Source organism: Halichoeres trimaculatus, unplaced genomic scaffold (genome assembly GCF_033239565.1).
Source record: "Halichoeres trimaculatus isolate MK-OKI-2021-1 unplaced genomic scaffold, fHalTri1.1 fHalTri1_scaffold_14, whole genome shotgun sequence".
Taxonomy (NCBI): domain Eukaryota; kingdom Metazoa; phylum Chordata; class Actinopteri; order Labriformes; family Labridae; genus Halichoeres; species Halichoeres trimaculatus.
In genome coordinates, this window is record NW_027437192.1 from 6,432,615 (window position 1) to 6,447,218 (window position 14,604).

At 42.4% G+C, this 14,604-nt stretch overlaps 1 protein-coding gene across 1 annotated transcript in view; it reads right to left on the reverse strand.

Annotated features, from left to right (window-relative positions):
* Positions 1–14,604, reverse strand: part of macf1a (microtubule actin crosslinking factor 1a) — a 313,188-nt gene that overhangs the window by 103,356 nt on the left and 195,228 nt on the right. The window contains exons 27-37 of the mRNA XM_074686117.1: positions 13,748–13,926; positions 13,526–13,664; positions 13,239–13,432; positions 12,935–13,094; positions 12,738–12,821; positions 12,526–12,633; positions 12,332–12,430; positions 12,060–12,182; positions 10,920–11,011; positions 10,664–10,799; positions 108–5,843 (exon numbers count right to left, since the gene is read on the reverse strand). Coding sequence (XP_074542218.1) covers positions 108–5,843; positions 10,664–10,799; positions 10,920–11,011; positions 12,060–12,182; positions 12,332–12,430; positions 12,526–12,633; positions 12,738–12,821; positions 12,935–13,094; positions 13,239–13,432; positions 13,526–13,664; positions 13,748–13,926 — 7,050 coding nt within the window. The remainder of the gene's footprint in view (positions 1–107; positions 5,844–10,663; positions 10,800–10,919; positions 11,012–12,059; positions 12,183–12,331; positions 12,431–12,525; positions 12,634–12,737; positions 12,822–12,934; positions 13,095–13,238; positions 13,433–13,525; positions 13,665–13,747; positions 13,927–14,604) is intronic.

Below are 14,604 nucleotides of genomic sequence, written 5' to 3' on the forward strand. Positions count from 1 at the left end.
GATCACCCAGTCCACCAACCAACATAAAAAATGGCAAATAGGCTGTTTGGCATTGCTCAAAATGTGGCACCAGTCTTACTTTGAGGTAAGTTAATATTCATTCTTACCTTGCCAGCTTTGGATGTCATCACTTCTTTCTTTGACACAGTTTCTTCACTCTCCCTGACATCCTCTTTTTGCTCTTCGGAGCTTTCCAGGGTGACTTCAGGCTTGTCGAGTGATTCGATCACTTCTGAAGCATCTTCCACTGATTCTCCAAACTTAAGCGTTTGCTGTTGGTCTTCTGAGGCTTTTGATTCAGGAGTATTTGCATGATCAACTTCTTCTGGTTTGTGTCCTTTCTTCTTCTTACTTTTCCTTGCTGTTTTATCTGGTCCAGAAGGAGTAGACTGACCAGCAGGTTGGATGTCTTCTTGGGCAAGGTCAATGGACTTGTCAGCAATCCTTACATCTGGATCTGATTCTTGGGGTACCTCTTTCCCAATGGATAAAAATTCTGCTTGTTGAATATGTTCCTCATCATCAGTTTTGGGTTTTTCTGTCTCCATGATGTCTTGATGACTTGTCTCAGGTATTTGTACAGTGGTCTCTCCAGTTGAAGTTTTGATAACATCAGCGGATGATTGACTTTCAGTGTCTGTGTCCATCCTCTGCTCCTCGGTCAAAGACGAACTCTCTAAATCTTGATCGGCTTTCATAGATTTTGAGGTAAATTCTTCTTTTACCTCTGGATCTACTTCTAATTTCTCAGCTTTGTCGATCACCTTTTGACTCTTGGCCTTTTTGTTCTTCTTTCGTTTACTCTGCTGAGTTTCTTTCGGCTGAACTGATGGAGTTTCCTCATTGTCTTTCCGTTCGTCTTCTCTCCCAGAACTCCTCTTCTGTTCTTCGTCATTTGAAGAAGTCTCCATCACTTTCACCTTGGCGCCCTGATTGACAGAAAACTTCTCAACAGTCACATCATTTGTGATCTTCGTTATTTTCGTTTCATCTTCTTTGGCACTCATCTCTTCCGTGCTTTCTTTTGGTGAACCATTGACTCTCTTGAAACCATCGTCTTTTACATCATGACTCCTCTCTTCATCATCCTCAGCTTGAGGAGTTTCTTCCTTCACACTGGGTGCGTCCTGACTCCCCTTCTTCACCATCCCTTTGCGTAGAGCTTGCAGCTCCTCAGCAGCCTGTTTCTCACTCACTCCTTCTTCAAAAACTTTCTTGAGGATGCTCTCTTTGGCTTTGAGAATCAAGGCTGCTTTCTCGTTGTCTGGTAGATTAGACTTTTGAGGCTCCTTCTTTTTCTCCATCCTCTTTCTGGTGACTGAAGCCTTCTCTTCATCTTTCTCTTTCTTGTCCTCCTGTTTCATCTCCCCTCTCTTATCAACCTTTTCTTCAACCTTTGATGTGGTAATTTGTGTTGCATCTTCCACTGGCTTGTTGGTTTCCTGTTCCTGTTTTGCCAAATGGACTTTAGCCTCAGTTTTCACATCAACTTTTTCTGCTGCCTGACCATGAATGAGAACAAGTGGTTGAGGTTTTTCTGTGACCGCCACAAAAGCCGCGGGGTGCTCTTCAGTTTGATTTATTTGAATCAAGTCTGCTTCACTCTCTGCTTCTTTACCCTTCCCATTCTTTTTGTTCTTCCTCTTTTTCTTGCGTTTGCTTTCCATCTCTTTGGATGAAGAGGTCAGAGACTGTTCGGGCTGCTGAGCGTCAGCGCTGGGTTTTGACTCAGGCTCCTCTTCCTCTACTCTTTGACCTTTCTCGTCTACAAATACATCTCTCTGTCCTTCCACATCACTCTTTCTGTACTTCCCTTCACTGTCTTTTTCTTCCCCGACATCTTTAGAGTCCACTACTGGGACATTTTTGTCGTCCACTCCACGCTCCTGCTCCCCTACCATCACGCGGTTCCCGATCGCTGCTCCTTCCCAGACCTCTCCCTGTGAATCTCTGTCAGTAAACATACCTTGTGTCTGACTTGGTTCACTGACAGAATCCTTGACAGTTTGTTTGTCCTCAGACAGACTCACACCAATCTGCCTGTTATCACGCTCTTGCTTATGAAGAGTTTTTGATTTACTGCTTTCAGCGTCTGGTGTTATTTCCTCAATGGCATCTTGGATTCTTTTCTCAACATTAGTGGCGAACTTACTCAAGAGGTCTAAGGATTGATCCGGTTCAGTTGAGGCTCTTGCTTCCTCAAACAAAGGTGGTTCAACTTCCTCATCCACTAAAGTAGGATCAAGAAGAAACTGTTCTTCAACCTGTCGAACTGCAACACCTTTCTTTGAATCTGGAGAAGTCGACGATGCCTCAGTGTTTACGTCCGACCAGTTGGGGCTGTATGTCCCAATGGACGAGGCTACAGGTGTACTGCTACCTTCCTCACACTCTATCTCCACTGAAGGCATCTTCTCCTGGAACTCTGAAGCTAAGTCTCTTGTGATGAGTCCCCTTCCAATAGCATCATCAAGATTTGGGATTTTCTGTCCTGTGGCAGGATCAACTAACCCTCCTTTGTGAATCTGATTGGTGGCTATCACCTTCATCATCTCTTCTCCTACTAAACCTCTCTCACAGGCTTCAGGTAGAGGCACCTTTTCCCCAGAGCAGATATCAATGATCCCTCCACTGTCTGCCTGGCTTTGGAGTAGTCTTAATGCCGGGACTGGGTCTACTTGCTTTGACTCAACTGCCTCAAGAAGAGTTAAGTTATCACCGTTGTGCTCGTCCTGGATACCTCTAAAGGGCTCCACCTCTAAGAAACGTCGACCAGTTTCAATATCTATCTTGCCCTTGTTTACAAGTTCTGAATACGGGACAATACGAACAGTTTTGGGGTCAATCACTCCTTGCGTTATAGTGGAGGACGCCATTGCTTCATTTGCGATATCTTCACTCAGAAGACCCTCAGAGACAGCTTCAGTCAGAGTCAGTTTACCTCCAGTGTTGGGGTCAAGAATGGCTCCTGTCATTGCCTGGAACATGACAGCTTTTGGGTGGGATGCAGGGCTGATCTTTCCTTGGCAAACCCATTCCAGTTCCTCCAGCCCAGAGGCAATGGACCGTTCTACTAGCCCCCTATCAACAGCATCAGAAACTGACAACCTCATCCCTGAGGCGTGGTGTATTACCCCACCCTCGGCTACCTGTTTCGCCAACACCTGATAAGCCTCTTCTGATGTGATGAGCCCTTTCTGAACGGCTATTTCAAGAGGAACTGGAGACTTGGACTCAGGGTCGATAACACCCTTCATCTGTAACTGCAAATTAGCTTTTGTGAGGGATGTTTCTGAATCTGTCTCCTTCCCTTTGTACGCCTTCTCTAGTGCCACTAATTCTTCTCTCTGGTCTTCCTCAATCAGTCCTAAATTTGCTGCAAGAGTGACCGAGACTTTCTTATCCCTACGTAGGTCAACAATCCCTCCAGACACCACCTGGGCTTCTAGGAGTCGAGCAGCAGTGCTGGGATCAATTAAGCCTGCCTGAGCTGCCTCTGTCACCCCACAGATTTGCTTTTTCTCGACATCCACAACCCCCGCAAGGGTTTTGTCTGACTTCAGGACACCCCACATTAGATCTTCATCTAGCAAACCCTCTTGCATGACGTCTTCCATGCTGAGAGTCTCACCACTGTTGGCATCGAGGAAACCCCCGAACAGTCCTGCCTGGGCCATTAGTTTTACTGCCGTGTGACCAGGCAGGACGCCCTGAGCTACGGCTTCATCTGGGAGCAGCTTCTCCCCTTCCTCTGTCATCAGGCCTCCCTGTTTGAGCTCTGAGACTAACCTCTCCATTTCAGCATCCTCCTCTTCGGTCTCCACTGGTGAAGCAGGGGTATCAGTCTGAGCAAGCTCTGAGCTAGCAGCTGTTACAGGCAAAGTTTGTTTGGTGCTGTCTGATTCCATCAAGGAATACTTTTTAATATCCTTATCGTTAGGTTGTGTTGAAAAGTTATCTTCATTTGTTTTTGCTTCAAGAGGAGGTGCCGTGACAGTTTTTCTACCACCTTTAGTGGTTGTACTTCTGGTCTCCTGACTATCACGGCCTCTGTCTTTGGATTCGGATGATACCAGCTCTTTTTCAATAGTCTCAGAGGAAGCCAGTACATTTTGTAAATGCTCCTTCTTTTGTGCTTTTACTTTGGCATTTTTATCGTCAGTTTCATGTTCAGCTGCTGATGGTTTCATGTCATTTAATTGGCTTTCTCCATATCTGCTTGTACCATTCAAGCCCAATTCCTTGCTTGGTACAACGACACTGAAACTTTCTTCTTTAACCTCATTTTTCTTGCCACTGGCCTCATTTTCCATCAAACCCAACTCTTCCACCTTTTCCATTTCCCTCTGCTCATCTGTAGTCTTTAAACTCTTTCGGGCTTCCAGTTGACTTCCATTCACAGAGTTTCCGGCAGCTTTGATCAACTCCACCAGCTCAGGATCCAGCAGCACCAGTCGTTTTCCAGAGTGAGCATCCGCATAGCTGTGAGTTATGAGGTGAAACAGCAGCTTGTGCTTTGCTTGTTCCTTGGGATCCACTCCTTGTGTTGGTGCAGTGTCCCAGACAAGGCTTTCAGGAAAGGATGAAGTCAGTGGAGAGGATGGAGGGGGAGTGGAGCTTGTCGAACTCCAGCTAAGGCGGTTAAGAGACGGGTTGCATGACTGGTTTGGGCAGGAAGGAGTGTCTGGGATGTAGATGTCCCTGAGAGAATTGACTAAACTGGGCTCAAGAGCTTCCTCAGGACACTGGTTTAAGAGGAGCACCTGGAGGGTTTCTGGATTGTACAGAGCCCCAATGGCATGTCGTTGTCTTAGGATGTTTCTTGACAGCTCTCCTGAGATCACACCTTGTTGAACTGCTTCAGCTATTGACAGGATCTCTCCAGATTCAGGCCAGATCACTCCCATGAAAGTCCAAAGGGACTCAAGGACCAACAGAGCCAAACGGGGAGAGAGAAGATCCCTGCGTATACTTTCTTCTAAATCCAGACGCTCTCCACTCAACAGATCTAAAATTCCTCCGTTTTGCAGCTGTCGTGCCAACATGGCACAGGCGAGATCCTGGTCCATGAGCCCATGTCGAACAGCTTCATCGATCGTAAGCCGGTGGCCAGACCTTGGATCAGCAATTCCACCAGCAAAGAGCTGAGCTTCGAGAAGTCGTACGGTGACTTTCCGATCAATCAGCCCCTCCTGGACTGCGCGGAAGATGCCGACCCTTTTCCCAGATTTTAGACAGACAGTCCCTCCAGGTTGTTGTTTGACAGGGAAGAGAAGAAGACCTGAGTCATCACTGGGGACACAGCGCTGCTGCAGCTCTTGTAGGTTTAATTTTTCAGCTGTGTTTGGATCAATCAGCTCTTTATGTTGCAGCCTTGTCTGGAGTTTGGTGAGCCTTTGGGGGGTCAAAAGTTTCTTGTCTTCTGCTTGTTCCAAACTTAACATTTTTCCCCTGGAGCTTCTCAAACCACCAGTGTGCATCTGAATTTCTAAGATACGAAGCCCAACTTCCTCTCTGATGAGCCCAAACTCCATAGCTGTGGCTACTGGCAGATCATTTTGTTGCTGTGCATCAGTTAACTTTGTATTTTCTACCACGAGGAGGGCATTTTCTAGCTCAGAAAGAGCCTCTCTAGTACGGACATCAACCAGGCCTTGAGCTAGGCCTTGTTCCAGTGAAAGTTTAAGTGGTGAGTCAGGCTGGAGGAGCCCACCGTTTATGATCTGAGCCTCCAGTAGGACGTGGCAGGTGTCTTGGTCAATCAGACCACGCTGGGCTGCCTGGAACACTGGGAATGTTTCCACTGTTCCCAGATCAATAACTCCAGCAATGGCATTTTGTCTCTGGAAAATAAAAGACACAGTAATGATTAGTTCATATTCACTCAAGTTTCATTTAAGATGAATGTTATAAACTTATTAAGGTATGCTACTGTGTAAAATAATGCATGCTTTTATAGTGCTCTAAAGAATGGGAGGGTAAAATCAAAAAGAAGTAACCCACAACCAGTTGGCACAAGGAAAAGAACATAACAACCTTAAAGCATTTTTCCAATAGACAGTGGGGGAAATGAGTATTGAACGCGTCAACTTTTTTTCTCATCACATTTATTTCCAAAGATGCAATTCGAACAAAATTTCTACCAGACATTGGTATTAACTCAAATAATCCACGCATGAAAAGAAATCACAACATTCAGGTCCATAAATAATGATTATGTGGAATTAAGTGCGATAACACAGGAAAAAAGTATTGAACACGACTGAGACTCATCTAATACTTAGTGGAGAAGTCTTTGTTTGCAATGACAGCTTCCAGACACTTCTTGTTTGTATTAACTAATTGCCCACATCGTCCTGCTGGAAGGTCAAGCCACGTCTCATCTTCATCATCCTGGTGGATGTCAGCAGATTCATATCAAGAATTTCCCCATACATGGCTCCATTCATTGGTCCGTCAATTATATAAAGTTTGCCAACACCATGAGATGAGAAACAACCCCATGCCATGATGCTTCCACCTCCAAACTTCACTGTTGGTGTAGTGTTTTTTGGGTGATGTACAGTGCCATTTCTCCTCCAAACATGGTATGTAGTATGACAGCCCAAAAGTTCAATTTTGGTCTCATCTGACCAGACAACATTCTCCCAGTATTCTGCAGGCTTGTCAAGATGCTGTTTAGCAAACTTTAAACCAGCTTCAACATGCCTTTTCTTGAGGAATGGAGTCTTGCAGGCTGAGCGTTCATAGAGGCCATGGTGGTGGAGTGCATTGCCTATTGTTTTCTCTGTAACAATTGTACCTGCTGCCCCCGAGTCTTTCTGAAGCACTTTCAGGGTGGTCCTTGGCTTGTTGAGTACACTTCTGACTATCTTTCTGACTCCCTGGTCAGAAGTCTTGCAAGGAGCTCCTGTGCGTGGCCTGTTGATGATAAGGTGGTGCTTCTTCCACTTGCGAATAATGGCCCCAACCGACCTATTTTACAGGACCATCAATTTGCTTTAGCCCAGCTGATGTTGGTTTGCACTAATTGGAAGTTCAAGTAATAATTACTGACAGATTTCAGGTGGTATGGTGCATTTCCTTGCCAAAGTATACAGCCTTTCCATGGTGTGTTCAATACTTTTTTCCTGTGCTATCGTACTTAATTCCACATAATCATTATTTATGGACCTGAATGTTGTGATTTCTTTTCATGTGTGGATTATTTGAGTTGATACCAATGTCAGGTAGAAATTTCGTTTGAATTGCAGCTTTGGAAATAAATGTAATGAGAAAAAAGTTGACACGTTCAATGCTTATTGTCCCCACTGTAAATGTGCATTTTATCATAAAAAGCGTTTCATACTTACCTCTCATATTTCAACAAGCAATAAGCATGCAACATAACAACAAGTAACAAAAATGCACAACAGCTCTGGATAAGGATAAGCAAAGAAAAAAAGGGGTATTCAGAAATAGTGGGTGAAATAAAACTTAGATGCTACAATAAGAGGAAAAAGCGAGCGCTACTTACCTCATGATCTTGTTCTGTGGAACACACACTAATGGGCCAGCTTATGGCTCGGCAGAGCGAGGCGCGACAGGTGAGAAGCTGGTTGTTAGCAGTCTGCATGCCCCTCCTCAATCTAACCTCTGACCCTGCTCTGACTCTGAAACTTCTGACAGAAATTAATGCTACAAACTCTCTGGTCTGACACTGGGTGGGCTCAATTAGCCCCATGGCTAATAATTCCACAAACATTTAGAAAATACATTCACTGTTTCAGCTGTTTGGATGTAATACGCTACAGCTGAAGATCACTTTGACTGAAATTGCTCTTATGAGAATGTTAACTAAGGCTAACTCCTTAAACACTGAAAAGCTGCAGATTTAATGACGCTATAAATGTTCTGCTTTATTTCCATCTGTGCCTTGGCTCGGATGTCCATAATTCTCCTTTGGCAGCTGTTAGTGGTTTCCAAGCAGAATGCCAGTTTATAGTTTCACACATCAACAGTATGAATTAGAACAAACACAAAACTTGTGATTCACACACACACAAACGCACACACACTCTTGTGATCTGGACACAACATGCTCAAATGGTGAAGTGCTCTGTTTTTTGCATAGCTGGCCTCTGGTGCACTTAAGTGACCCTTTGAACAACATGTCTACACTTTGGTGGTTTTAAAAGAATCATGTTATACAGAAACAATCACAAGGAGTCAAAGAAGTGAAACAAAAACGTTATCATCGAGGGTTGTTTGAAACCTGGGATTCTCACACACATTTGTCTCAGTTTTCATGATGTACTGTATCACACATGGCTGAGTGAGAGGTGACTATGAATGTGTGATTTTGATTGGCTGACTAAACGTGTAAACATGAATCACACAGGTAAAAATAAATACTGAAACATGATGTGTTGACTTCATCTAATGGTACTACACAAAGAAAATAAGCATGATGCTAACATGTAGCTGGGTGATTCTTCAATTAAGGGTGTTTGTCTGTCCCCAGGGTAGATTTCCAAGAAAAAAAAACGTTTTTTACAAGCAATTATTGGATTTGTTCAAGTTAGGATGAAAAAGCTATGAAAAAATAACTGTGTCTGAAAAATTCATATGTGCAAGAATTTCACTGTTTCGGGCTTGTCCCCTACCCGAGTATTTTAACATTCTCTCTATGATAAAGCAATAAAAATGCTAAATTAATTTAAATCTTTACTCTAAATTTCCTCACAACTTAAAGGGACAATTTTCAAATTCATATATTTTATATTTGTTCAATTTGTTCAATTTGCAGTTCATTTATACTCAAATTTTGCTGCCTCTTATACTTTATTACCATTGTACATTATTACCATTACACTCAACATTTTACACACTAATAAAACCAAACAAGCTATCATAATCATAATCTACATTATTAGGGTCCTTGGCCGCTGACACCCCTGATCTATCTCCAACAGGAAACTGGCAATTTACCTTTCAAAATAACATTTCAGTTTGCAAATTCACACAGGCTGCCGCATTTGGGCCTCTAGACAAAAAAGTGAAAGTTGCACAGCTTTAAAAATTACATGGTTGGACTCCTGACAAAATTTCCTGCAAAAATATCATATTTTTTACACAGATTAGGTCAAGATTCTGGTCTATATGATGAGTTGTTTGTAACCTTTTGAGAACTTGCGAATTTGAATTCTCCGTCTGCAGTTCTATGATGATGTCACACACTAAATAGGAGTTCCGTGCAGCTGGTCATGTGACTCAGCAGGGGAAATAATACATTATATCAAATCAACTGTTATATCACTAAGAGGCCCAGAAGGGGATGAAACCCTGACCATTGAGCATAAATCGGCAGAAGGGACCCGTCTAACACTGCTTGCAGCTTTAATTTCTTATTTACTTTTTCAACTTCATTACTCTGTAAAATGTTGAGTGTGATGGTAATGATGGGAGTTTAAGGGACAGCAATATTTAACAATAAATAAATTGCAAATTATTAACAACTATAAACTATATGAATTTGAAAAATGTCCTTATAAGTTGTAATGAGGAAATTTTATGTAAAGATTTAAATGAATTTAGCATTTTTCATTGCTTTATTATAGAGGGGACGTTATAATACCTGGCTAGGGGACGAGCCTAAAACAGTGAAATTCTTACACATTGGAATTTTCAACAGACAGAAAAAGTATTAAAATATCATCATTGAGACACACTTATATATAAATATATTTTTGTAAATCTACCCTGGGGGCAGAAAAATTCCCTTATTGAAGAATCTTAATGCAAAAACAGCTGAATGTGATGAAGCGTCTACTTGACTGTTTCTCACATGGATCTACAAGCTAACTAGCTAACTAGCTGCTAGCATGACTCACACAGTGCTGCTACAGTGGCACCACTCTGGCCATGTATTAAGCAGTTTAGTAGATGTATTGATGATGGTAACGATGATGATGACAAAACTAGTGTGAATAGTTAATGAAATGACCGCAGGCTTCATGAATGTAATGTGAGGGTGTAACACTCCATGCTAAGACCCAGTTCAGACGGCATCATCCAGATCACTTCTCTGTGCTTTTTTGAGTCCACATTTCACCATAAGTTGAGTCAAAGACAATTTTTTAGTTTTTTAACTTTTTTTCTCACGTAATCAGGTGAATGTGGCACCTAGAAAACTAAAAAGACATTTTCTACTAAAAATAACACAAAAACACTTGATAACATTTTAGTTTTTGCAGTTTGTGCTCTATTAGGCGTTTATGACAAGGACAACAGTGTCCCATACACATCTTTTTGTAACTCCTCCCTATCCTTAGATGATAAAGAAGGTCACACAAAAGTGCCCAAAACTGAAATCTTAGATAATCTGAAAACACGTCTGAGTTGGGTTTGTGATGTTTGTTAAATCAAACCGAGTAAATGAGTGATATATCTCAATCGTGGTGATGTTTGAGTGAACACACATCATGCTGTACGACACACACTCTGGCTGGCCCACACGTGACGTGACGCGTAGCTCGCAAGCATTTTCAGAATCAGAGCAACATTTGACAAAAGTCCTGTGGCAGTAACATTTCTGTGAAGCTTGCAAAAGCAACAATGACAATAAACATTTTGGGTCATGAATCCCTGTCTCTGTTTCAGCCCAATCCTCCCACCACTCTACCTTTCTCTCCTCCTCTTTGGCCAGTTGCTGCTCCAGCTGCTGGAGCTGCTGCGTGGAGCTGTCACACAGCTGGTTGTAGGTGGCTGTGAGCTCATCCAGCTGAGCCTCCACGTTGGCTCGCTCCTCGGGGGAGAGCCTGGAGAGGACACAAGGGACACAGTCAGAAGAAAACACACCAAACCAACTTGTTTGTTGTTATAGTTTTTTTTTAACTTTCTTTTCAGTCTCAGCTTTAAAACAGCTGATCGTAACTCACTTGCTGGCCTGTTTTGAAAGCAGGAAGACTTGTGTGCTCCTGATGGCTTCAGCTACTTCATCTTTCTTGGCTGCGAGCTGTTCACTGACGGCCTGCAGAGAGAGTACGATAAGTATGATGTGCTTACGACAGTCAAAAACAGCTTCTGCTACGACTATCTCATGTTTCAAATACTCAGAGATGACCAAATGATGATGAAACAGATCATTTTTCAAACAGCTATTAGGGCTGAGTATTGGCAAGAGCCTCACGATACGATAACATCACAATATTGTGGTATATGGCGATATTCTACACAGTTCATTATTTGATTTGACAACTTTTCAATTTTATTCTGTTTGAAATAATGAAAGTCAGATGCAGAGTTTCAAACATACATTAAAATTTAAAACATAAAGTGAGTCAAGTTTTTCAATTAAACTACTGTGACATTAAACTAATGTTGCAAAAAGTCAATGGGACAAAGTCGTGGTCAGTTGGTGAAACTGATAAATGTCACTTGGTGTAACCAATGTTACGCATAAAAAAATCTGACATCCCGCAACTGACTATGATTATTATTTTACCAGTCTACTACACAGTAAAAAATTAAACTTGAAATGGTTTTAAACTAACTGACCCAAGAACAGAGAGAAAACATTGATGTTTACGACATTAAAACCCACATCATCAAGTTTAGGAATAAAATATTTAGAATCTACTTTGAGATTATATTTATCATACAGTTTATGTGCAAGATACAGCGGAATAGCTCTCTGGCGCCATCTACTACAGTGAAAGTGCTGAAAATGTATTGTCCTTCCAACTCACCAAAATTATGAATTCATATTTTAACAAATATTTTGATGTGAAAGGGGGTGTGAACAAAGAGAATTTGTTTCGATCCGATCTCCATTTAGTTCCAAAACAAAAACACACCTCTCTTAAAGTAATTTACTGCAGTGTGCGGGGACCCCAGGCCACAAGGTGGAGAAGGAGTGCAATCAAAACAGATCCCCCTCACAGCATCTTTAAGAGTTGAACTATCAATATTTTATCACAGGTCATAGTATTACAAAATATTGCTGTATCAATATTTTTTCACACCTTTAACTGTTACCAAAGCGGCTTTGATATGACAAATGTCAGATTTCTTTGTACCTGTTGAGCAGCAAGTGAAGACTCAGCATTTGGGCCTCCTGTCCGCCGCTGGAGGCCTTTGACCCAGCCGAGCAGGTCTGAAACCTGACCGACCCTGGCCTGTTTCTCTTCCTCCACCTCTTTCTGCACAGAAGGAAAAAGAAGCTCTCAAACTTCGGATCTGTTTTCTGAAATCGTTAACACAACTCCCTCTTACAAAAAAAACTCTCAGTGATTTAATCTGAAACTTGTTTCCAATTCCAGACATCAGATAAAGTGAAACAAAGACAAACCTCTTCCTCCTCCAGTCGTCTCAGTGCGTCGCTGATGTACTTCACATGCTGGGTTGTCAAGGTAACCAAGGCAGTATAGCGTGTGCGCAAGTCCATGAACTGCAGAGATTAAAAAACAATTAATATCAAAGGCAAGATATCAAAAAACTGCCTGCTTATGACTTTTAGTGGTGTCTGAGAACTTTTCTCTTTACCTCCTGAGTGATGGCGTCAGACGAGGAGTGCATCCTCCTCCTCTTGACGGGCGACTTGTGCGTAGATTCTACAAAGGCTCTGTAGGTCATCAGCTGAAGTTCATAGTCCTGCAGCGTGCGGTGATGTTAGGGAGCAAAGAGTCAGAAATGAAAAGCTCCATGGGGAAAAAAAATTAACTCATTATTTCAAACTTGAAGAAAAAGTGTCTCACCTTCACTGAGGTACAGTACTGTTTGGAGTGAGTCTGGCACTCGTCTAGTTTGGTCTGGTTCTGTTCAATCTCAACTACTAATGCCTGAAAACAGAATAAATACACATCAAGACGTCAGATACAACACTCAGTTTGTTTCTGCTGTACAAACTGAAGTTTCTACTCTCGATTGATGGAGTGAGTTGAACGTTACTCACAGTCTGCTGGGCGAGTTGTTCGGACAGAGCTTTGCTGTCTGTCTGTCCAGGTTGTGTGTTTTCTTGTCTCTCTGTCGTTTCTTCGATCCACTGGATCAGAGCAGAGTGACCTTCTCTGTACTGCTGCAGAGCTGAGCTCACAATGTCGAGATCGGCTCGTCTGCAATGAAAAGAAAACTCTCTCAGAACAAAACGGACAAAAAAACATCTCTAAGCTCAGCGTGACTCTGGTATCCAGTCATGTTTCAAGAAGGCAAAAAATCAGTTTGTAAAACAGGTAAACAAGTAACGCTGTCTCACTCACCGTGTCTCCATCTGTCTCTTGATGCCGCTCCATCTCTCGGTCATCTGATTGGCTCGGTCCTGGTAGCGCTCCAGTTCAGGGCTGCGGTCTGGGTGCAGCTTGCTGAGCTTAGCTCCTGCCTCTTTGGCTCGACCAACTTCTGCTTGTAGAGACTTGAAGATACCTTCCTGGTCTGTGAGCTCGGCCTGCCACTTCTGGAGGAAACAAACAAAACAAAACATTGAAAGAGCACCAAACCATTTCTCTTTAACTGATAACAAGAGGAGTATATGAGACAATCTCCTCACCCCGAGCTGATCTCTGAGGCTCTGAATGGCTGTCGTGTCGGCAGGGACGGTGTCTTCTTCACTCAGTCTGCTCTCATACTTCCTGACCTGGCTCTCTGCATCATCCAGGCTTCGTATCAGGACGTCTACTGTTTTTAACCTGAGGAGGTAAAGACAGGTCAATAAATCATGCATTTCTTTACATCATCTACAAAATACCAAATGGCTGAAAAGTTTGTTTACTTTTCTAAGTAGACAGACGAAAGGTTGTGCAGTTTGTCCGTCTTCTCCACGGCCTGGTTAAGCTCAGAGCGGAGGACGGGGACGCTGGAGGACGTCGGCTTCTCCTCAAAGAAACTGACGCAGCGGCGAGACACGTCACCCAGACTGGAGCGCAGGTTATCCAGCTCTGACAGCAGCTTCTGCAGAAAAAGGTGAAAAACTTTAAGTTTTCATGAGTCCAATTAACCAAGCTTAAGTTTTTCAGAAAAAACCTGACGGCTAATACAAAATCCGATTGATTGTAACAGAATGAAACAGTTCAACCCTTTTCTGGTGCAAAATTTTTTTTGTTCAAAGTTCATCAATTACTTTTTTTCTCTTTTTTCTTTATACCAAAAAATTACAGGCAGATAAAACATCAATTTTAGCGTTCAGAGTTTAAGTTGCTCTCATATACAGCTCCAGTTTGTTTCAAACCCTTTTCCCTCACATCCTTCCCCAACTCTGTCTCCCAGTTTCCTGCTCTGTCCACTACCATATTCACTCCAAACAAAGGTGTAATAGCCCAAAAATATACTTAAAAACCCAACATATCTGATGAATAGTAGCCATTAGACTTAGTGTTTTTATCACAGCAGGGATGTAAAGGAAAAGTCTTTAAAAAAAAAATAATACTGCCCTGAAACACTTTCTGTACAGATAGACTAAACTTTCTCACAGAGGTGAATATTTTCTAACAGGGATGGAAAGGTTTATGAACAAAATCTGAACTGCTTGGTTTCCCTTACTCGCACGTGTGCTTCGTTCAGTTTGTGTTTTTCTTTTTTCTTTATTTTTCAGCTCAGTTTGAAGCGAGTATGTAGCTCCAATCAAACGTA